At 39.9% G+C, this 24,679-nt stretch overlaps 1 protein-coding gene across 1 annotated transcript; it reads right to left on the bottom strand.

The window, feature by feature from the left end:
- Positions 1-191: 191 nt before the first annotated feature.
- TDRD12 (tudor domain containing 12) lies at positions 192-22,864 on the bottom strand. Its single transcript, XM_079316435.1, has 32 exons — positions 22,734-22,864; positions 21,341-21,390; positions 19,597-19,755; positions 19,163-19,299; positions 17,980-18,099; positions 17,361-17,416; positions 16,523-16,608; positions 15,392-15,593; positions 15,133-15,209; positions 14,795-14,853; positions 14,044-14,104; positions 13,272-13,376; positions 12,705-12,890; positions 12,129-12,273; positions 11,033-11,160; positions 10,298-10,486; positions 9,439-9,567; positions 8,515-8,632; positions 7,634-7,761; positions 7,324-7,544; positions 7,015-7,114; positions 5,616-5,803; positions 5,109-5,316; positions 4,474-4,566; positions 3,428-3,597; positions 2,903-2,965; positions 2,705-2,814; positions 1,631-1,685; positions 1,065-1,178; positions 831-984; positions 673-739; positions 192-359 (listed from the first exon to the last, which is right to left on the bottom strand). Exons 2-32 carry the CDS (start codon positions 21,359-21,361, stop codon positions 274-276), a joined length of 3,735 nt encoding a protein of 1,244 aa, XP_079172561.1. The 5' UTR covers positions 21,362-21,390; positions 22,734-22,864; the 3' UTR covers positions 192-273.
- Positions 22,865-24,679: the final 1,815 nt, after the last annotated feature.

The following is a 24,679-nucleotide window of genomic DNA, read 5'->3' as shown; positions in this document are numbered from 1 at the left end:
AGGATGCAGATCAAGACCAAAATACAGATTACATCAGCTCTTCAGTGTTCTTACACCAGGTACAGCTTTGCCAGTACCTGTTCTCAGGTGAAGGTTATAATTAAGCACAGTAGCAATCAGGTTCTAAGGGCACTAATGTTTTCAATTAATAATTACATGAACAAGCCACAATTACAACAATCAACTCAACAATTGACAATTGCATCAACTTTTTTACTAACCATTAACAATAATACAATTCTTATCAGAAGAGAAAGGAATTTCTCCTCCCAATTATTCATCACTTTCTGTATCGCTGTCTTCTGAGGACTCAAACGAGTCCTCAGATCCTGCAGGAGGGTAACTCAGTTTTGCAGAACCTGGAAGGGATTAACAAAGTGTAACATTTATAAACCAAGACAAAATGAGCTGCAGAAAAAAATGACTCAACCCAGCAAGCCCCCAATGCTTTTGACTACAAACTGGACCAAAACACTCAGAACCCTTTCTATCTGCTCTTAGTCTGTGCTAAGCTGATCCAAAAGTGCCCTGCTGCCTCTAGTTCACTCTAGGGGTCCTCAGCTATTTTGAGATAATTTGAGCAACCTGCTGAAATAAATGAGTATTTCAGATAAAGCAAATGCAGTGCTGACCATTTTATGTATTAAAAACACAGACTCATCCAATCCTTACCAACTGTAAAAGGTCTTTCATCTTCAGACTCTTCCCAGTGTTCAAAATCTAAGGACACGTGAAGATTCTGTTGACAAAAACAGTTTGAAATACCAGCTCTGATGCACAGCAAACATGTTCAGAACATTCAATAACTCTCAAATGAATTTTCACTTCACCTTGTTCTTCAGTAATTTGCACCATGTTCCTTGTTTCTCTTTTACCAGTAAGATCACAGCTTCTGTATCCTTAATCACACATGTGGACTTCTCTGCAATTACTGACTGATACAGCTCCAGGTCGGCCACATAAAGTTTGCCTTCTGAATAAGCACTGCAACATACAAGAAGTTTAAAAAAACTAAATCCGAACAAAGACACTTTGCTGATTACAGTGAAGTTTCTTAAACCTACCTGAAAATCACCTTCTCTCTAGAGAACTCACATTTACTGTCAGCTGCCCTCAGTATTTGTACCTTCAGTGTCACCGTAATTTTATCTTGAAGCCACTTGATTTGTGGATGACACCTGAAACAAAGTTAATTTAATAGGTAGTTTCCAAAGCAGAAAACCACTGAGGTTTAGCCAAGCTGTTTCACACAGAGCCAGAATTTGCCAGAAGTCACTCAGCCAAGGAGCTGGACCATGCAGACCTGGCACCAGCAGCAGTGCCAAGCAAGCAGGTGATGGGGCACCAGTCAAGCTTCCCACAAAAGCACCACATCCCAAGCCTTTGGAGAAGCACATCTACAAGTTTCATGGGGAGATGCTCCACTGACTTCAACAGCCATTGGAATCACACTTACTGCCTCACCTCAGGATGCCACCATAGGTCTGCCCTTGAAGTGCCAAAGGAAAAGTTAACAGCAAAACCCACCTCCAACAGACAACAGGAACTTTTCAGCTGACCCCAGAGACAGAACAATCCCATCTGGCAGTTCACATAAAAGCAAGATGGGATCAAATCACTATTTTCTTACCTTTTCTGTTGATGCACAGTAAAGTCTTCTGCTTCTTTTGCTTGTACTACATCATCTAAAAAGAAGACATCCAGAAACATCTTTTATACTTCCCTATACTACAAAAGCCAGGTATTTTCAGAATTCCCCATCACCATCATAAAAATAACTTGCTAGCAACCAAATTACTGTTTTTGTCCTTTATATTGTGGTACTTACTATCCTGAAAGATTTAATAAAGTTAGTAATTCAACTAAAATTTTTAATTATCAAGAGTACTGTAAGATGATTTAAAAAATACTCTAATCAAACATGCAGTTTTCCAGCTCAGGTAAAGTTTTTTTCCAATTTCAAGACATTATTTATTTAACACCTGAAACATAACATTTTGGACATTAATGGGGAGTTTCAGGAATGAAATTACTAACACAGGTGTCAACATCACAGCTTGAAATATGGCATTAGTGTGACTATTACCAGGGAGGAAAAAAAACCTATAATAAGCACTCCAGCCTTTTTATCTGCTGCAACTTCTTCACCTTGCACTGCTCCAAACTCATGTGTCAGCTGCTAGCAGGTAATCCTGTCCCCCTGTTATGCCAAAGCATTTCTAATCCTCTACTGACACAACAGTAAGCATATCCTTTAGATTAAAAAGATTTGAAGGGGGGAGGGGAAAGCACAATTTTCTGCCATCCTGAATCCTGAAAAAAAAATTAACCTCTCAAGAGAATAGTATTATTATTCACACTCAGATTTCAATTCCCTTAAGCCCTGTGGCCTTGGACTGCAGAGCTCTTGTCCTATCTACAGCAGAGATTTCCTTCTTACATGTTGGACTCAGAGCCAAAGAATTCCAAGTGTCTGAAGGACAGAGCATTCCTCTAACAGACACACAGAGTAGCAAGAATCACTCTCACAGCATCTCCTGACTGCTCAATGGAATGCAGCTCTGGCTGACTGCAAACATCAGTCACATGGTGCTGCTCTGTACACCCAGAGCAGTCTGCAGCTGCCAGGACAATTGTTAAGTTGATATCAAGCACCTAACTTGAATTCACACTTGAAAACTTCCAGAAATGATGGAAGGCTTACTGCTTGGAAGAGTCACAGAACTGTTACAGCTTTCAGCAGAATTTTCCTGTATCAATGTATCCTGTGGACTGGACACCTCCTCTGGGCTAGTTGTGTCCTCTTCTGTGTTTCTGAACACAGGACAAAGCAGTTTTAAAAGAAAATCCTGAAATGACAGTCAGCTTCACTTTACTTTGTCTCCCCCTTCTTTAAACTTACCTTACTAACAAAGCCTGTACTGAAGCTCCAATTTTTTCAACAGTAGGTTCAGCCTTAGCAGGTCTGTAAAAATTGATCCAAGTACTTGCATCACACACATTTCAGCACACAGCATCACACTACAGTTGTCTGGTCCCCATGGAAGTTCCCAATCTTCCTTTCCCAGGAGGAAGGAATAAATGCAAACAGGTTGTGCCTGAGACACCAGATGCTTACTGACTGGTGAGCATCCCAATCAGCTTCTGAGCATCGTAAATTGTAACAGAATCTGAATGCAGACTCCATACTTTTATTACTAACTTGCCTGTCTACATCATATTCTAGGTTAATATTTTCTAGAATTACAACTTTATTTTCCTTGTAGTTATGGAGCTGAAGAATAGGTAATGGGAAGCAGACACATTACAAACACAACTGTTTCTGCATTTAAGTTAAAGTAACTGTCAGCAATATTAACTGTATTCAGTTAAACAGAATTTTTCTCTTAATAAAGTATATGCTGAACAAAAATTTGTGAAAACTTACAAATGCTCCAAGCTCTGTGCATGATCCAAAACTGCTATCTGTCTGCACAGCTTCTGAATTTCTCCTACATGTTCAGGATTGTCAGTTCCCAAACCAGTAGACAAAATCTCAGTTCGAATGTTGTACTCATTGATCCATATCTTCATCGTGGGAAGATTGGTAACCCCAACCTTAATGACACATCATAAAGGGAAAGCACAGCTCTTCAATGGTCTCTCTCCAACTCAAAGATGCTCTTTAAGTCATACTTCAAACGTAGCCCTACTGACTTATGCCTGCAGGTATTTGGTTTTCCCCATTTTTAGAAAGGAACCTCCCCATATTTGTTTTCCAAGTATCACCATCATTTGCATTGTGAAAATGGCTCAGGTAACTGGCTGTTTGCCCTACCAGAACCAGGCTGGCAATTAAGTAAACAGTGCCAGCCCTGATCATGTAAGAGACAGTCATAATACACCTCATGCAGTAAAGAACTGTGAGTCAAACAACCTGAGAACAGCTGAGGGGGTGGGGGGCACAATAAAAAACCCCAAAGCCTAGAAATTGGTAAAAGATTGAACTACATCATATAGGATTAGAAGCTACTGTAAATTATGACTTCCAGATCATTTTGTCTTTCCAATCCTGCTCCACAAAATTGAGAAGTCTGGTGGATGCTAATGGATGTGAAACTGTAGAACAAGAGAAATACAAGAGCACCCATTTTTCCTGTTCTGATCAAGAAAATGAAAAAGAAAAGCTTCACATTTTTTAATTTGCAGAAAAAATTAAACTAAAACTGACTGCAAACTAGAGCTCTAATAGTCTTAGAATTATAAACAGAGTAAGTTAAGTCTACTTCAAGAGCTCTTGGGTATCAACAAACCATCTCGGAGGATCCAAATTTCATTCTTCCAGAGGAATGTAACAAACTGCAGAACTGACTTCACAAGGCAAACTACTCAACACTAGTAGCTCCCAAATACACTTAGTATTCCACAGTTAGTAATAGCTTGCACCATGTGCAGATATACTAACATTTCCCAATGCTGACATTCTATACCTACCATTGGGTCAACCCAGACTGTCCTTCCCAAGGTATGCACCACTTTTGCATGATGAAGTTTTCCTTTAATTTTGTGATTAATGTGATCAGTCACCTAGGAAAAACAAGTTGTCACTGCACTTGAGATGCATGGATACCAACATAGCTTTACAGTCACTTTAACAACATCTTATTGAGCTTAACAATGAAAAGGGTATTCAACAAATAAATAGCTTTGAGTAAACCAGTGGAACTTGAACTTAATTCTAAGTTAGAAGAGTATTAGCCTTCAAGGAAAGAGCTTCCTTAATGAAAGCTAACTCCAACACAGGTCAGTTTAGAGAGGCTACACTTCCCTTGTTGCTCCTCCAGAATCCAAAGCAGTGAGAACCTATTCTAAAAAAAAAAGGCATTTAAACCACAATAAAACAAACAAACAAACAAACATGAACTTCACTGTATTATTTAATAGAAGAACAAAAAAAAGGCAACTGACCTTCTTAGAATCTGCCCCAATAGCAGGTATTTAGTATCAATACTAGTAAGCAATGCAATCTGGCACCTAAGTTTACAGTTTGTAACTGTCTTCTTGTAAAAAATGACAGGGAGAGAAAGTAAAGAGCATAAAGGAAATACCATGCAAAACTTGCTTATTACCTTTGGATTCCATTCAACTTCATTATCAATGGGTTTTACTCTACAAACCACGATTTCCACAGCCTGAGGTGGCAGACTCTGAAACTTCACAGGTAAGTGAAGCAGCTGATCACTATTAACTTGACTTGTCCTGCCTTCATCTATATATTTAATTGTGACCTTACAGACGTTTTCTTCATCTTTTGCTGGAGTCTCTACCACCTGAACCCTTCATATAGTAGGAAAAGAAACACAGAATTATTATTTATGTAACCAGTTGTGCAGAGTAATTTTTAAACCACTCATTTTAAAACTGGTATTTTCACTCTTGCACTCTAAGTGCAAGTGTGGGGAATCATTGTTTGTCAACTCAAAGTAGGAAAAAGCTTTTTAAAAGCACTATTGGCATAGCAGTGATTTTTTTTGCTTCTGAGGATGGGCTTTTTTCTTTACCCAACAGTCAAGTTTTTAAAAAACTTAGTATAAATATATGCACATGAATAAAGTAAAAAGCCAAGAAAATTTTACCTGTGGCAATTGGCTCCTTCATGCAACCCATAGAGCACTGATTTCTCCATAGTGTTAACTGAAATCCTATGCTCTGGTACCTTGAAATAATCATTCATTTGTTTAGCAAGAACTGTATACTGGTCCTTTTCTTTCTTGATTATTCGACCAAAATAGTTTGTTGCATTTACAACAAGGAGAGGCAGGATCTGAAAGGATCAAATACATCAGCAGAAAGTAGGGGTAGATGACTGCTCAAACAAATGAAATTTATGTCTATCTACAGATCACATACCTCTTTCCAGCCCCAAAAGGTGTTGCTGTACACACCCATTTCAGAAAGCAGTTGTTTGTTATTATTCTCAATCCTAACTGCCCACAGTTCAGTCAGTAGTGGACAGCAGTGTAGGCAGCAAGAACTGCTGGGTAGCAGGTGATGTTATTCCACATCAGTGAACACGAGTGAGTTCTGCCAATTATCTGCCAGGCTACTCAGCACTCACACATTCTGCACCACTCCAGCTCTACTCTGAACATTCTCCAGCTTTACAGGGAGTTGTGCAAGAACTGACTGCTTTTTCTGCACCAAAATGACTTAAATAAAAGACAACAAACACACAGCTGTCAAATGTTTTTATTCATTTATCAATGCATAAAAAGCTGCTGTGAGTGCACCTCAGATAAAGCCCAGGTCTCAAAGGGAGCTAGAGACACAAACTTTTACTGGGATGTGAAGAATCATCACAGCAAAGCCAACCTTATTGCCATGAAGGTTTCATGGATGTGGAATTACTGAAAAGGAAGTCTAACTAAAAATGCACTCTGCAGCAGAAGAGTCTTCCAAAACACTTGTATTTTTTAGGGAAGTAACTCAAATGTTTTACCTACAATTTCTTGGACATACTATAAATGAAAAAACATTCTCTAATCCCAAGGCCAGAAAATGTTCCATTTTCAGGAAGTTTGCACCAACATGTCAGCTAAGAAAAGATCCTTCCACTTCAACTCTCTTCACTCCCACAGATTATTTTTTGTTTCCTCTACAAGAAATATATTTCTAGAAACTTCCATCTTAATTTTGATATATGGTCACAAATTATAAAGGGAATGAATACACAGCATACAAGTCCTCTTTCCACAAAATATGAAGAAGCTTCAAAGCAGAAAAATAGCCTGAGGTAAACTCAGAATTACCTGCAAAACAGTTTCAGTTCAAGCTAAGGACACAAGGAACATTTGGCACACTGATTTATGCAAGGGACAGGGGCAAAAAGCTAGAGAATAATGAACAGCCATGTCAAATGATATCCACACCACAGTAAAATTAATGGAATACAGAAAAAAAAATGAAATAACATGCTACGTAGCTGGTTAAGACTTGTCCTCTTGGTATCCAACCCCAAGGAAAATTGTAACTTACTGTCACACGTTCAGGTGTTTCTATCATTTCCTCTGTGATATTCTGGGCCATGTCTATTGATAAATTAATTTGATGACGATCTGGACACTCAGTTCTGTTCCTACATTAAAAAAACACAAGAGGTTTAGAAAAAAAGCTCTTTGCTTTCAGTTGTAAGCTACTGTTAAGTGACTTGTAACAGACAACAGAAAAAAATAAAAAACCATGAGGAAAACCTGTTTTAGATAAAAGCATCCAACAGGACATTCCATCATCAAGGAATCAGCTAGCAATCATCATTCAGGGCACAAAAAGCTGACATTTCCTTACCTGCAAATACCAAATGTTTTAAGAGAAGCACACAGGGGCCTTGAAGATTTTTCCTTTTCCTCAGATTCCAGCACCTTGGCAGTCAAATCATAGAATTCTTCTGGAATTTCAGCTTCTGCATGCTTCAAATAGTGAAGAATTTCAGGTGCATGACAGGAACTGTTCTCTGTCAGCAGAATGACTGACTTGCCCTTAGTATGTTCCTGATCTACAGCAGAATCCTGGAAGTAGTATTTTGGAAAATGTTGATATATCCACCAGTAATAATCCCATGTAGCATTTCCCAGTCAAGGCTCACCCAAACCTTTACCCCAGTGCAGAAGTTGTCACTCATGCTTTGCAGGCGCTGCCCAAAGACTCCCAGAGATGGGAAACTGAAATGGATCACACAAGTTGCATCTCTTATTCCCAAGGACTGCAGGCAGTCATCTGTTAAAACTAAGCACATATTACACAAAGATATGTAACTGTAATAATTCAAACATGGGAAGGATCACATCACATGCACCATGGCTGATTTCCTTCTCCCTATCCACTGACTGGAAGATGAAGATGGAATTTTCCCCAATATACTCCTATAAGGCTTTTTATTTCTCCAGTCAGTTTATCCCATCAGCATATGGCAAACACAGCATTTCATGCCAATCTCACAGAATTCTCTATTTCGTGTCAACACCACAGAATACAGAGAATAGAGCACTGCCCAGAAATTCACAGGAGTTAGACAGGAGACAACTGAAATTATGCAGGAACTCTCACAGCTCTGTATGAACCTACAAAGCAGAGGGAAGTCCACCTTCTTGTTTTTGTATAACATAGAAAACAAATTGAGTTTGAAAATGGATAAAGGCCTTTGTTACTGCAAAAAAACTGGAAAAAAAAACAACACCCAAATGAAGTCACAAATTTGGAAATTATTTCAGATTCAGCATCTCCTCTGTAGCAGACGCAATTGTGAAATGATAGAAAAATCTTTGAAAATATTGGTAGTTCTTTAACTAAGCAGGGAAAATAGTAACAGGAGAAAAGAAAAGAAAAAAACCCCAAAGGGCTGTAGCATTGAGAAGTAAACAGAACTGGGAGAGTTCATAGGGATCTGCCCCCGTGGAAGTGGTGAGATAACCCAGTGTAAGTGCTTGGTGCAGATCTTAGCTCTGCATTAAAATACAATCCCAACCAGAGAATCCTCACCTAACACAGCAGGAGTGCCAGAACTGTGCATTTTTCTCCACCTCTCCAAGACACAGCTAGCATTACACTTGCTCTCCTTATGCTTTTTCAAGGAAACTACTGAGTTGTTCTTCAGTGCCTGCATGGCAAAGTGAAAAGTTACACATTCCTGCAATGCTGCAGAACTTGCTTCAATCAACTCTAATAAGCAGCATCTCTTACTAGGATTTAGCACACCTTACTACAGGGACACAAGGAAAGAGCTAATGAAATTTAGGTTGCTTACATGAAAAAAAAAGTATTCATGGAGATAAGGTTCATTATTTTCCTGCATAAAAAGAAAACTACAAGCTCATGTTCCCATATATTATTAATACATTAGACAGAGATTTAAGAAAGTAAAAATGTCAAGCTTTTCCCTCATGAATGTGTCATCTCTAATCTGATTCCATGATGTAACACTATGCAGATTCATGTCTCAGTCTCTCCTCATTATGTGAAACCCTGAAATATTTTCATAGGGCAGGTAAAATATCTGAAGTTGGTGTATGTAAGGATTACTATGAACAGATTCAATCCTACTTTAACATCAACAAGCACTTTTTAAAGTTGTGGTAGGGCTGGTTTTGATATGCTTGGACCCTGAAATATTCAAGGGAAATGTCACAATCCCAATGTTAGTCACAATCCCAAAACAAATTTCAAACAATCATCAAAGAATAAACATTCCAGATACACTAATAAATACATCAGAAAAGAAGCCTTTAAGTATCACATGATCTATGCCAGCTATTTGCTGGCAGTCAGTTTGGTGTTACTTTTAGCAGGAATGATTAACTTAAAAATTCACATTTCTCCTTTTTTCTCAGAAGCCAAGATATTTTAGTTTGTTATGACTTTAAAATGAAAAAACCCCTGCTTATCTAAGTTTAAAAGCTTTCTTACCTTATGAATCATCTCTACTTCAGTTACTGAGTCAGTGAATACCAGCACTTTCTGAAGATCCCTCTGGGTAAAATCCAATATTTTGAGTAGCTCAGCAGTTCTGTTGCTGTTCATGCAGGGCTGCACCACCTAAAAGCAAATACAAAACAGAAGGCTGGTAATTCATATAACCCATACATATTTTACTATATAATTCTTCCTAATCCTAACCTTAATGCATCCACACAATGACACTTTCAGTTCTGCACAATCATTAAGCCTTCTCACAAAAACTCACAGGTTGTTTCCTGACATACTCAGAGCATATACTTTTGGAGATTTCCCAACATTTAAAATCCACAAACTACTCCATCCTAAGCCAGAGTCATCCAAATCAAACTTAAACCAACTTGTATTATTCTTAAGGGCTAAACCACGCTGACTGGAAAATAAGTGGAAAGATACCTAAGGATATGTAACAGACCTTCTAGAAATTTGATGTCAAAAGTTTGGTACTGTGTGAAAGCAGCAAACCCAAATGCTTTACTAGATTTGCCTTGGCACTGCTCACCTTGTAGCTCTGCCAGGCACAGCTCAGAACTGCAAAAACACTCGGTAACATCCTGGTCAAAAACTGTACTGTTTGCAAATACATCACATCACATTTAGACTCATCTGCACTAACCATGAAATACTCAGGGACTGTCTTCATCTCGGTCTTGTAAAGAAAGGACCTCCAGCTCTTCCAGTGACTCACCTGCATGTGATTTCCAACAGCCACTTCAGCTCACACTGGGAGGCAGCACTGCAGCACCACCTGCCTCCAATAAACCAGCAGCAGCCATGTACCTAAGCAATGACATAGTTTCCAAAGTTTTACCTGTTGCACATTTCCAAAGAGGGCAGCTTCTTCAATAACTGTTATCACAATGTGAGGATCTTTCATGAACTCCTTTATCAAGGGTGTGATGTGTTTATTCCACCGAGTTCCCACAGCAATGATCTGATGTGGCAGATCCCCCTGTGCCTGAGCAATGGCTTTCTTGTAACAATCCATTATAGCAAACACCTAGGAAGAAAAGAAGGTTTTTTCCTCTCCTCTACTCACATTCCAGCAAACACATGACAGCCCAGAAAAATATAGTTTTTTCCAGTCATAAAGCCACTACTACAGCAAACTACAACTGTAACACCTCAAAAGAGCAGTTTGGTTTGTACACTTTTATCCTACTCTTTGAATTACTTCTGAAGCAAGACACAGCCAACAGGACAGCATGTAGTGACAGCATATCCATGTGCACAACTGTAATGCAGGATTCTGTCCAGAGAAGATGGAAATCTCAGGAGAAGGATCTGTTCAAATCTGCAATATAAAAAGCCTAGACAAAGCACATCTGAGGGCAGAAGGGTTCAGCAAAAACTGAAGACAAGCCAAACATACCAACACAGTAATTTGCAAATTACAATAAAGAAAGAAAGGAAGGAAAGGAGGAAAGAAAAGAGGGGGTTCACCATAAACCCATTTCCAGTGTTTTTTTCCTGAGTGTGTGCCACTGTTTCAGACACATGCACAACTGGAACAGCATTTTGCCCAGTGATTGTGAAAACCATTTACCTGTTCAGTAGTGTCAGAAAGCAGCACCTCAATCTCATCAAGAACAAGATGGCAAAGCCTACACAAAATTCCAGTGCTGTGTTCCAGCAGTCTCAGGAGGTTGTATGATGTAGTCACTACTATTTCACCTACAAGTTGGGAAAGACTGTTACTGGTAACTTACAGCATGGAAGAGTATTACTACTGCACCAAAGGACACAGTAGCTTTATTAGAAAGGGTCACATCTGTATTCCGGATTGATCATCATGAAGCTGGGGAGTTTGTATTTTTCTACTCCTGCAAGTTTTCCAAGACTGGAAAGCAGGTGAGGCTCTGATATTTTGAAATCCAATGAAATGTCCGAAGGTTAACAAGTTTACAAAGCAGGATTTAATTTCATGGTCCTGTAAGGTACTGGAAGTAGAAGAACTTCAGAACCAAAGAGCCAGAAGTTTAGTATTTATAAATATATGCAAGAGCAATTTCAGGAAAATTGTTCCAATAGTGGAATAAAGCACACTTTATAGCCTAGGAATTTACATACACATGTGTGCATGTGTATCTATCTACATACAGAAATAAAACCACACCAATCTTCACTGGTGCAAATACATCAACAGCTCTGCTGCTACGAAGTCTGAATTCACCAGGCTCAAACTTGAATGATGGATGAAAGAATATCAACTGCTTTAATGGAGTTCTACACAATTCTTCATGTTTTTTCCCCACAGTTCTTATGCCCTTGGCACAACAAAAGCAACTTTTGAAAATGCAGGTATCAACCAAAGCTTAACCAAGACATCCAACCAGAACCCACCTAAATGTTTTAAGTACACACATGCATACATAAGCAGGGCAAGTCTCTCAACAGCTTTTTTATTATTTCTATGCTGCTTCTCTGTGGAGTACCCTCTCCATGCTACTGAGTTAGATGCATAAAGTACTGAACATTTATTGCAACAGCAAGTTGCAAATCACCATTTCAACTAACAAAACCCCCAACTTCATTTTATAAACTGAGAACTTGAGAAGCAGAAATTGCTCTTTCACATGCTTCTGCAATTAAGGCAGCCCACACAGCCTCCAAACATAACTAAGATGACAAAGTATTCTTACAGCCTCGGAGTTCCACTTGGCTGGCTGCTTCCTTGTTCTGCCCAAGGATTATCAGCATTGGATGAAGGCGCCTGCAGTATGTTTTCAGCAGGTCAAAAACAAGTTGTGCCTTCTTCCATCCAGGACATAAAATCAGTGCTAGTGGCTACATACACAGGTACAAAAATTGACAACACAGTATTAGACAGAAATACAGAACCTTAAGAATCTTGTCTTACTTGGGCTGTACTGGTCCATTTGCAGAGGTCCCTTACAACCTCAGTAATTCTGTGATCTAATACAAGCTAGAAAATGCATTATAATATTTAAACCATTTTAGTTTCATGAGTACATACTACTCATGCAGAAACAAAGCTCCATCATGTATCCATCAAGCGCCAGGGCATAAACCACTTGTTAAGGATTGCTTTAAAAGTAACTCTGGCACTCCCCCCATTCACATAGTCCATCCAAGTCCTCTAAGCAGAGGCCTTACAGAAACTGGCAGGCATCATGAAGATACACTCAGATGACATTAATGTATACATTCCAAACATTCAGAGTAGTAACAGGTTCTCTGATCTAATATATACATACTCCACTCATGTTTGGCAAGGCTTGGTAGTCACTTTTCAACTGCAGAAGTGTAAGAACTGGTGGAATATATAATAAGGGATCATTTCCCTGATGGGAGATGGCAACAACATCACATCCCCAAGCTACTGGTGGCCAACAGTAGGACTCAGTGAAGGTAGGGTCTGAAAACTTGTTCCAAGCAAGTTCCTACAGGAAGAAATATTAAGAGTTTCCCATTAAACCTGTGTACTTAAACACCAACAAACAACACAAACAAAACAACAAAAAAAGCTTTTGACCCACTACATAATAAATGTCCTTAACAGGTAATATGAAATACCATCTTCTGGGCTGAGCTGTTAAATCACTGTATTAAAATTCAAATCCATATCCACTTGTAGCAGTGGCTAAAAAAAAAAAGTGTAAAATTCTTACAGCATTTCTCCAAAGCTTCATTTACTCCATCACATGAACAACCTTGTACGCATTCCTCAATCAAACTGAGGTACTACTGTAATATTTACTATGTAGATTTGAAGTATGAAACTTGTCTTAAAAAGATAATCAATGTAGTATCATCACCTCTACCTTTTTCAGACCATCAGAAAGTGGTGCTGTTTCCAAAAGTAATGATGGCTCGATTTTCTTGCTCAGGAACACAAAGTTTTTTTCTTCCCCAGCACTTTTAAATTTCTGAAACCATGAGACAAATAGATGACAAAGGCAATACTTAACAAAAGGGGTTTAGCTTACAAAAACTCAGAAGCACTCACTGTATTTTAAAAAATGACTTTTTGATAGAAATGAATCAAATCCTAAAATCACTTTAAATATGATTCATACATACTGATAGGTTACACAGACCAACGGCGAGATAAAAACTCATTACTGCTACTCTTGAAAGAAGACTTTCAAAAATGGTCTCAGCTTTCTGAAACCCCTCAAGGGATCCAGTGAGTGCTCTGTTTACAGCTGGCACTCATTCCCACACTGAGCAGCCTGAGACTGCAGTCACAAAGCAGATTGCAATTTCTCTGCACTGCTCCTTCTCTCTTCCCCTCCCCTCCCCTCCCCTCTCCCTTCTCCTCTTCCTCTCTCCTCTCCTGACTGCAGCCCCTTCAGAAACATCTGCATGGAGCTCCTTCTACTCCTCTGACCCTGGCATTGCCTGTTTGTCACTTTTTTTGTTCTCCTCCCTGTGTTTTTGCCCTTTCTTAAATTCAGAGAGGCATCCCCAACTTGGCTGGCTGGCTCAGCTCTAGACTGAAGTCAGCCCCTGACCTCCTTCCCCAAAGACCCAAGCTACCAAAACCAAAATGCCTGCCAAGAGAAGTTAAATGAAAGTTAATGCTTGAAATACCTGTTGGCCATCTTCAAGTGCGTGTGTCTGGAGGGAATTGGAATTTAAGAACTGTGGAAGCCTGAGAAATAGAATTATTAAATCCAACATAAAGTATTTCCCAAATGTCATGAAGCAATTCAAAGTATTTCTGACATATCTACACCAAGGAAAAAAACCCTCAGTACAAAAGGAGAAATCAAACTCACCACTTGGAAAGCAAAATTTAGTGAAAACAATCCTTCAGAATCTTTTTCAAAGTTAATTGGTTAATTCCCTGACATTAGAAGAAAAATAGACTGGACTGTAGAAAAAAAGGTTTCTTAAAATTCCAAAACATAAACCAACTCCTATCTTTGCATCAGTTAGAAAATGAAAGAAGGAATACTCCTGAGGTTTATTACATATGCATCAAATAACCTGCAGCACAGTGAAAGCATTGCACAAACTGATCCAATCATATTCCATTAAATCTGAAAACTTCATAAATCACACTGAGAATAAAATAAAGCAAGTTGACAGATTTAATGTGCACAACAACATCTCCCCACCACATCCCTGGTGCCAAGCTAATATTTAGAAAGAACTGCTGTTTTTCTAGTCTGGGTAACTATCAGCAGCTTGCAAGTGCCTCCTTTCCCAAAAGTATGTGTATGTACCTTCCCCTTCCCTCTGCCCTTTACAGGCCTAAGAACAGGAACTGCAAACATACTACAGCTCCCAACTGTCTGACTACAGAATCATTCTGAGTATTTATAATGCTGCACCACACCTCTCTGTTTGAACTGCTTTATCTTCATTGAAAGGCACATCTGGCACCATGCTGACCACCTAGAAAGAAAACATTTCAAGCACTAAAATACTGTTCAAAAGCAATATCTAAAACACAAAGTTGTTGGGTTTTCTTACCCAGCTGTTACATTCTACTAATACTTTGCAGCATTCTTTTAAAAATTTTAAGTTCCTCTGACTAAGGCAACAATTTTGATGCAAAAAACTACAGAAAACTGTCTAAGAATATCAAGCTGGATGACTACAGCACAGATAATCTGGCCTACATATTTACTTTTAGTTTGTATTTCAGAATTTAATATAAAATGTAATACTTACAGGCACAGTACTGTCCTTTAGAACTGGGTGTGACCTTTGGGATCTCTTTTCAAGAGCAGAATTACAACCAGCAAGATCTAAAAGGGTAAACAAAATGGAGATACCTATTTCTGATTATCTGAACACATGAAAGCCACAGATGGACACCACGTGTCCCAGTCATTAGGATCTAAACCAAGGCAGGAAATTCCCATTCCACACATCCAACTAAACACAAAGTGCTGCATTTAGGATTGTCTGCCACACTTGTGGGTCCTACCTGGCTCAAGATGTGGTGACATCTCCTCCCCAAAGGGCAGTTTTGGCCTGGCAAGAAATGTAGGACCAACAAACTCCACTGGAACACACTCAGCATTTAAGGACACTTCATCATCAGAATCATCTGGAGAACTCCCTGCAGTCCCTTCAGCTTCCTTGTAATGAGCAAAGTGCTTTGCAACCAGATCATCATTAACACAGATCTACAAAAAAACCCAAACAAGATCTTTTTTCATCAGTGTCAACAAGAAATAAGCTACAACAGCATGTATTTGTTTAGAACTTATGTGAAACCTTAAACAAAAGCAGTGCTTTTATAAGTGATAAAAAACCCCAAACAAATCCAACCAAACAAAACCCCAGACCTAAGAAGTATCACTGAGTATTTTCTGTCAAATGCTAATTCCAAGGAAAGGAAAGTCCTATCTTCCTGTATGTTCAACAGGTGTTAATTAGTGAGTTTTGTTTCTGGACAAAATTCTGTACTGAATTAACTGTTTCTATGAGCCCACTACATCTAAAAGAACCCTCTGATTCCATCAAGTCTGTTTATTTCTTTTGGATTCAGCATACATCAAAATCTGGCAGGAAAAAAAAAAAAAAAAAAAAAAGTAGTATTAGGCCTAAAACTTCTTGTATCTACCATAACCATAGAGCTGCTTAGGTCTGACAGCAGATACAGCACAGATTTGACAGAAGTTACACATTTTGGCAAGTGGAATTAGACTGGATGTTTTTTCCAGCTCCTTGAGGACTCAGCTGTGTGCAAGAGTGTGAACTTTTAATTATTTTTACAGCATTATGCAGCTGCTTTACTGAAACAACTTCAAATATTTACCACAAGAAGTACACCAAATAATGCATACAGTTATCCACTGAAATACTGGCTGGACTTTACTTGTTTGTCAGTGATTTCCAAAAAAAGGGTCATATAGAGAAAAATACAGGTTCTGCCTATTAGAATTTTTCCAGAGGTTTACAATGAACAGAACTGTAAGCAAAACCTCTAGTAAGTTAATGATCTAGCTTCTATTGTATCTGATTGAAATTACAGAACTCATAACTCATGCTTTCCAGTCTTAAACTAATAGCAGAGGACATCTGTAGAGTTGGAAATACAAAAGTATCTTACCTTTTCATCTTTTATGGTCACAAAAAGAAATACCTCTAATACTTTATCTTCTACTGCCTGTATTGTGGCTTTAACCTCAGTAGCCTCTAAATGTAGTAATAAACACAAGAAAAAATATTAAACCCTTATCACACTACCAGCATTCTTTACTTGTACTTTCTGAGACAGAAAGAAAAACAAGAAATCACAATTAAAAACGAGCAACACTTGTTATTTCACCTAAGTGAAACAAGGAATTCAACAATAAAAATTTAAACTCCAAAAAGGAACTTTTTCTTAGTCTTGGAAGGAGGATTGAGAGTTGAAACAAATTAATTGTCTTGAGACAAACCACTCTTAGTTCTTCACTGAAAGTCTTGGTTTTCTCTTACACTCTGACAGTCTGGGGCACCAGCAAGTGCTTTCCAAGCGTGACATTTCCTTTTCCTGAAATAAGTTGTATTTGCACATCTGTACAGCTTTGTTACACTTTTCATTCAGGCAAACCCAGCCAATAAAAGTCTGTTCCCAAACCCTGAAGCACCTCTGCACACATTCATCCAGGACAGCCATGATGCTGATTCACAGCCTCAGGCTGAATATGCAGAATGGCTCCAATGTTCAAAACAAATGTGACATGAATGCTCCCTCAGCCTAATCTAGCCTAACACAATCTACTTAACTACCAAAATTTATGCAGCACAGCAGCCCAGAGTACTGAAAATACAGCTCCTTTCTCCTTGTTCGTAACAAACAACATTTGCAAATATAATCAAATATACACAAGTATAATAAATGTGTACACAAGTACTGCATTTCTCTAATAATTGATTATTCCCAAAACTGAAGTGCTCTGTACCTTCAAGAAGTTTTCGAAAATGCTGGATAGCAGCAGTATCCCATCTTTTGGCTGGTCTAGGAAAATAAACACAACCAGTTTTTCCACATTATAAAACATGAAAATTGTAATTAAAAAAAAACCTCTATACAAGCACAAAGATCTAAGTCATGCAAATTCTTACAAAGTGCAGAACTAGACAAATCAGCAGAATCTGATCACTTAGCACATTGCTTTAGTCTTGGTAATATCGTTCCAGTTCACCAACATCATGAACTGATTAAAATAAAAATACAGTTTTGTCAAGGTATCATGGTTTGGATTTTTTTTGAAAAAAAAGCCCAAGATTACTGAGCCTTAACCCCTAACTCAGCAGAGCCAAGGTCACCACTCAACTACATCCCTTAGTGCCACATCTACTCATCTTTTAAATCCCTCCAGGGATGGTGACTCCACCACTGCCCCAGGAGCTTTGTCCTCACAGCTGGAATAGAGTTAATTTTCCTCTTAGTGGCTGGTCCACTATTTGAATACTGCAGTATCATCTTCTTGAACTATAATCCCTTCTAAAAACTCTGCACTAAAGCCTCACACTCTAGAAATGCATGAATAGGGAAGAGATTAACCAAGCCCTCCTCACCCTATTTTGGCAGTGTTTTCACAGTAGTCAATGTGCAGCGTCAGTGGCTTTGTGCAGTGCAGCCGACACTTCTTTGCTCTGTGTGGGATCTTTGCAAATGCTCCTGCTAGAACTTGAATGCTGCAAAACAAAGTGGAAATGACCTCATTTTACAGGGCAGAATTTCTGCTCCAGAAGTTACTGGTCTCACAAACCACCTCCTGTTCCCCTGAACTTGACAACACAGTTCTTCCAGACTGGGTTCCACCCTGGAACCAGGGTCTTACTCTAAGAGGGGCTGTCATGACCAGCTGGTGAACAGAATTGCTTTTCTATTCATTTACAATCAATATACATCCTAGGCACTTGGAAACCTTCTGATTCAGCACAGCACTTTCAAGTCTTCTCACTATTCATCTCCTAAATATCTTCATGGTATTTAACCCATTGTCAAGTTGTTTTGAAACAAAGCAGCAGTTAACTTAAAAACATTATTTATTTTAAAGCATTCTAAGGAAGTTCTAATTCTGAGGAATACTGCCAAAACCAATTTGGTAAAGTTTCTCGTGCTCCAAGTTCCACATTTTAATAGAGAAACAAGCTTTAGGAGCTGGACTAGGTTGCTCTAGAACATAAAACATATTTTTCAAGATTTCAGAAATTAAATGCTTTATACTCATTTTATTAAGAACTCAGAACCTGTGAAAACTCACCTTTTTTGGCACCATAACAAGACAAACTATCAGCTCCTATTAAACAAGATGGTCAACTACAGTGGGAAAACCCCCACATATTTCTGTTTAGAACCCCAAAAGCTGTTGCAGCAAGTGAAACCCTGCTTCTAGAGATGGTTTTTGTGCCTGACCTTCAATAGCCATAATTTTAATATACAGCAAATTATTAAGGAAAAAAAGAATATAAAAGTAAGTTGTAACTGGCAATTGCAAACTTCAATCACAACAAACTGACATGACTTCTATTCTGAATATTTAAAAAATCAAAACCTAAATTGGAAAATATCTTAAATATCATAAAATAAGGACTGGTTTTCACTTAGGCTCTTCTAAGTGTTACCATCTGGTTAGCAGCTTCTTGTGGACACAATCTACACCTCAATTAAACCAAAGCACTGACTAAATAAATATTAATAGCATCTGTACCAATTAGCAAATACATCACAGTGATAAAAACTCTTAACACATACTTCTCTGATGCAACAAAACAGTACTTGGCATAATCCACAAGGAAACATCTGAGCTGGTAACCATTTGCCTGGCACTGGACTGACTCAACCAGTGCCCTACACCAGCACTTGAGCTCCTCACTGAAAACCACATAAACCTGAGGAAGAGACAAAGAATAAGACAGCAGGTTCTTTCAAATGGCCCCAATTATACTCAAAGGTTTTTCAAAGGCAAGGACACAGTATTTATTACAAAACTTTCCATTTTCTTTGCAAAAATGCAAGCCTTACAGCTTGCACAGTTAGGAGGCTTATAAATGAGAAAAGCCACTGAGATGTTATCTATTTTTCTGTGCAAAAATAAATTTAAAAAGCCCAACAAAACATGTATTTGATACTTCACCCATAAACCCATTCAAATAATAGATTACTTCTATGCAGACCAATGATCTTACCTGGCCTTTTTCTACCTCCTCTGCTTTTACTTCATCTGCACCTTTGTACCTGTTATAAAATTGTTCCATTTCAGCATTCAGGTTTTCATACACAGTTTCATTGACTAGGCCCTGCATGCCTTCTTTCACAGCAATCCAAAAGCAACTTGGATCTTCAACCTGGAGGAGAGTAGAGAACAAATTACTAACTTTTGAAAGTATCTGAGCAGCAAATGTAAAAATAAAACTTGATTTTAATGAGGCACCTTCAAAATCATGATGACTGATACTGGGATCAGAATGTTAGAAACATCTTTCACCTTCACAGCATCAGTTCATGAAATGGCTTCTCAGGTTCCAAGTTTCTTTAGCATGCAACAAACACCATGTGGGGTCTACAAGGGAGCAGCATTTTCTAAAAAAATGGTTAAACCAAACAGTGGGCAAAGTGAAAAGACAAAGCTTTTTACTTCCATAGGAAGTCCTCTGGAAGTACATAGAAAACCCTAAAAACATGATAAACCTCAGCAAGGTGCTTTTCTTTGTGCTCAGTGTCTCATGACAGCCACTTTCTTTAGAACAGGGTGATAGCTTTCTGCTAAGCCTTGGTAAACTGTCACATCCCAGTGTTCCAGCTGGTCTGAGTCCCCAGCTGTGGTGGCTTAATCCCAGCAGACAACTAAACTCCCAAAGCTGCTCCCTCACACATCCCTGCAGCAGGATGAGCAGACAATGGCAAGGATAAAAGTGAGAAAACTCACAGGCTGACACTGAAACAGCTGACCAGGCAAAGCAGGGGCTGCACATGCACCGAAGCAACACGAGGAATGTGTTCACTGCTTCCCACTGGCAATTGCTCAGCCATTTCCAGAACACAGAGCTCATCACACACAATGCTGCTGACTTGGGCAGGCAGATCTGACAACCACAGACAAGCCTGCAGCTTTTACTGCCCAGCACAACATCATATAGCAGGCTCTACCCCCTCAGTCAGCTGTATTCTGCACCATCCACAATCTGTGAAATTCAATATAATCTACTACTATACTACACATTAGTTAACACTGTGTTGCACATCCTCCACTTTAGATTTTAGCTGCATCCCTACTGCTGAGAGGAAGGGGCAGAAAGTGTAAAAATGGTGAAGAAGATGGTACAATAGCTGAAGGAACCTTGCAGCTGGGAATGCTGAGGCCTGGAGAATATCAGAGTGGGAAACCCCATCTATTATGCCTGCTGCTGCTGGTCCTCTGTTTTGAGAAGTACAATTTCTGTCTAGAGGTAATACAGGCGTTTGGAGAGGCTTGGAGGCACTCTCATGGACATGTTGAGCTCCATGTTGGAACAAAGATCAAAGGTCAGAGATCATACAAAGCACATGGGAGCTCACAGGGCTCTTGATGAATCCTGGGATGGGCTGAGCCTGCCAGTGTCCAACTGGGTGTGCCCCAGATCCTCCAGTTACCCAGGAAACTAAATAAATTTACTCCCCATATTTCAGCTGCGTTTTTTCTGGCTTCCTGTTTGTGTTAATTCACACACCTGCTCACCTATTTTACAAAAAACCCAAGAAAATAAAACCTAAAACAAATGATAATATATATATAACCCAAATATGACTCCACAAGTGCAGAGAAGTGCTGGTGAATGGAAATACACAGGCAACATCTTGTTTGTAAATGTGACCTCCAGAATGTCACATAGAAATAGACATCAGTCCTTCAGATTAAAAAAAAAAAAAAAAAAAAAAAAAAAAGCAGCATACCTTTAATACCACGACTTCCATGTTTATCTCCTGTGTCTCACTTATCACTGCTGTAAAAGAAAAACATTGATGAACCATTTCCATTGCCACCATTTTTGTTGAAGCCCTTTTGAAGTGCATACACCTAAAGTAAGCTTATAGATTTTTACTACTCATGCTAGAGCACTACTCTAAGCAACTGATTTACATGTTTCAAAGGGTTCAAACCAGCTGTCTTAATGAGGGACTGTGTAAAAGCCTAATTAAGAATTGCCATCCATGCTGCATCTTTTCAAAGGCCAACAGAAATAGGCTAAGGGCTGCTACAACCTACCTACATAACCAAATGGACTGAAACACCAGATAATACTTACAATTAAAAAAAAAAAAAAATCCCACAGCCTAATACAAAAGAGGAATCCTAAATTTAGCAAACAAGTTTAACGTCATGGTTTTTTATCAGTACTTCACGCTACATCTGCCTACAATGGTACATAGCAGATCTAGGAGTGATACCAGAATAATGAAACTTCCAGCAAATAACTAGCATTTAACCAAAATAAAATCACATTGTGTTATCATCACCGCAGTGTCCAGCTTACAACTTAAAAGAATTAACACTGAGAGCAGGTGCCTAATTAAATGTTTCAGAAAAGGAAACTCAAGGCATTGTCCTTCCACTTCCAAACATGCTCTGGACAAGCCAGAGCTCCGCAGCAACACAGTTACCCTGCGGTGAGAGCGACAAGCTCCAAGCGACAGCACCGATCACTGCCAGCTTAACATGACAAAGGAACAGCTGAAACGACGGCAGCTTCACCCAGGACCATTCGACACAAGCAAAGCTCCCGAGTTACACACTCGTTTCTAACCCTGCACTGTAATATACTGCAACAAGAAATGCGCGGTGCTGCCTTAGACACTTCAAGCAGACTTTTCTTTCAGCAATAATACGTGAGGCACATAAATAACTTCAGCTAGAGTCTCAGGTTAATTAGTGCACACCCTCTAAATGGCCCATCAACGTGGCAGGGATGCAGCACCCGCACAAGAAAAGGCGAGCTCTCCCAATCCGCTCCAAGTAACATTCCCGCTTTGCTGAGAACGCAGTGGGAAAATAAATGCTTGCTCAAATCCCACACTTACCGCTAAATAGTAGCTAACCCGTAAAAGCACTGTAAGTCACTAAGAGTCTCGCTGCACTAACACAGACGTAGAGAAGGCAGAAGGAGCCCCTGCAGCCATGCCGGTGAGCGCAAACTCCCGCAGGAAACAGCGCGCTACCCCTCTGCCCGGCCGCGCTCCACCCAGGAGCGCAGAGCGCGGCAACGCGGCCTTTAAAAAGCACTTCCTTCGCTTTACTCCCAATCCCCATCTCCCCCTATCCTGCCATAGTTCCTCGTAAGAACAAGACCTCATTCTCCGGCGCTGCCAGGCTCCACAGACCGCCCTGCCCCGCGGAACCTTCCAGAAGGCCCCTCCCGGGACTCTCCAGCGCTTCCCGCCGCTCCCTCCGGAACTGTCCGAAACTGTCCGAAACTGTCCGACACTGTCCGAAACACTCCAGCGTTTCCCGCCGCTCCCTCCGGAGCTGTCCGGAACTCTCCGGGACTGTCCGAACTGCCCCGCGTCAGAGGCGCCCCCGCGGCGGGCTCGGAGCCCAGCCCGGCTCCTCACAGGCCTCGCAGGTGCCGATGGCACAGGCGAATGGTCCCGGGGTTAAAACACACCTGCGACGCTGCGGGAAATCTCACAGAGCGCAGGGAAGTCCATCGTCCTGCTTTTTGTATAAAATGGAAACCAAGCTCATTGTGAAAGAGTAAAAGCCTTTGTTACTGCAAACAACTTGAGCTCAAGGATATTCTACTGGGACTTGAGGGGAATTATTACAACAAATTTTTGGGGTTTGGAATTTATTTCGGGCTTATGGCCTCTGTAGCAGAGGCAATGGTGGAATAGTGGTGGTTCTTTAGAAACACGGGTAGTTCTTAACTAATGCAGGGACAACAACCACAGGAAAAGCCAGCCGTAGCACCAAGAAATAACTGGGCAAGTGGAAAGAGTTCGTGGGGTTCTGCCCAGTGGAGGTGGTAAAATAGGTGAGTGTAAGCCATTAGTGTAGTTGTTGGCTCTGCAGGAAGGCATAACCCCAGAGAGAGAGCCCTCACCCCACACCAGCATTTTTCCTCTTGTCTCTCCTCCCCTGCCCACATTCCCACAGCCACAGTCCTGATGTGCCCTGGGTGCTAAATAATTTATCAAAAATACTTTCTCATAATACCCACTTTCTACCATAAAAGTAAACTGGTAGAATAACCATAAGGGGCAGAACATTAAGAAAAAAATCTTGTATTTGAATTCATGATCTCAAAGGATATTATTCAGATGAATAAAGTGAAGGTTCTAGGAGAGCACACTATCACTTGTTTGAGGAACTACTGAGGTGAGAACTGGATAAAGGAGCAGGAGAGCAGAGAGCTGGCAGCTCTTTTAGCATCTTTTCCTTGAAGCACAAAAGCTCTTGATTCTCACGTGTAAGAAATCAGACAGGGCAGGCAGGAGACAATGGAGCTGAGTCTTGCCTTCTGGTCTGACAGAAGTGCAAGAAATAAATGAATAGGTACTGGAAACAGGAATACGTATCCATAGGGGAGAATACAGGGATGGTGCTTGGGGTATAGGAATGGGATCAGAACTAAAGCACAGCTGGAGCTGAATGTGGCAAGGGAGCTGGGAAAAAAACAAAAAAGAATAGCTCCCAGAGATACATTGATTAGGAAAGGACAAGTAAAACAAATGTACAGCCCCACCACCCCCCCAATACTTCAGTGATAATGCACACGGAGAGGGCTGACAGGGTTTCTTTCACATTGGACTTTTTTTTTTGCTCACTTTTTGCTGCAGCCATGCTCCTCACATTTGCCATGTCCCTGAACTTCAAGATGAGGAGGGTATATGAGTACTTTCCTTTGTAGGAGAAAACCAAGCTCAAGACCATCTGAGAAACCTGAACATAGACAGGTCCTTGGGACTTGACGAGTGCCAGGGTTCTGAGGGAACAGGCAAGTGTGGGTCCTAGGGCACTCTCCATTGCATTTGAAAATTCATGGCAAGCTGGTGAAGGCTCCAGTCACTGGAGAAAAGGGAATGTCAGAATATTCAGGTGTTCTACTGCACAATACACTGTTCTGCTTCACGTGGTCATTGCTCAGCACAGGTTTACAAACCTCAACAAGGTCTGCAAAACCAGCAACAGCCTGGGTATGTTCTGAGACAGAAGAGAAAGACACACCTTTTTTTCAGTATTTTTTTTAATCCAAATGAATGCTACAAACCAATTTAATGGAATTGTTGCAGGTT

The sequence above is a fragment of the Erithacus rubecula genome (genome assembly GCF_903797595.1).
Source record: "Erithacus rubecula genome assembly, chromosome: 12".
NCBI lineage: Eukaryota > Metazoa > Chordata > Aves > Passeriformes > Muscicapidae > Erithacus > Erithacus rubecula.
This window is presented reverse-complemented; position numbering and strand designations above follow the sequence as displayed.

Excerpts from the sequence above, each read along its gene's own strand:
- TDRD12 (XM_079316435.1), bottom strand. The coding sequence starts at position 21,361 with ATGGAAGTCGTGGTATTAAAG. Across the intron at positions 18,100-19,162 it reads TGTTTTGTTGCATCAGAGAA|CATTCAAGTTCTAGCAGGAG; the intron begins GTATGTGTTAAG and ends TTTGTTTTGCAG. Across the intron at positions 1,179-1,630 it reads ACTGTGCATCAACAGAAAAG|GTGTCATCCACAAATCAAGT; the intron begins GTAAGAAAATAG and ends ACTTTGTTTCAG.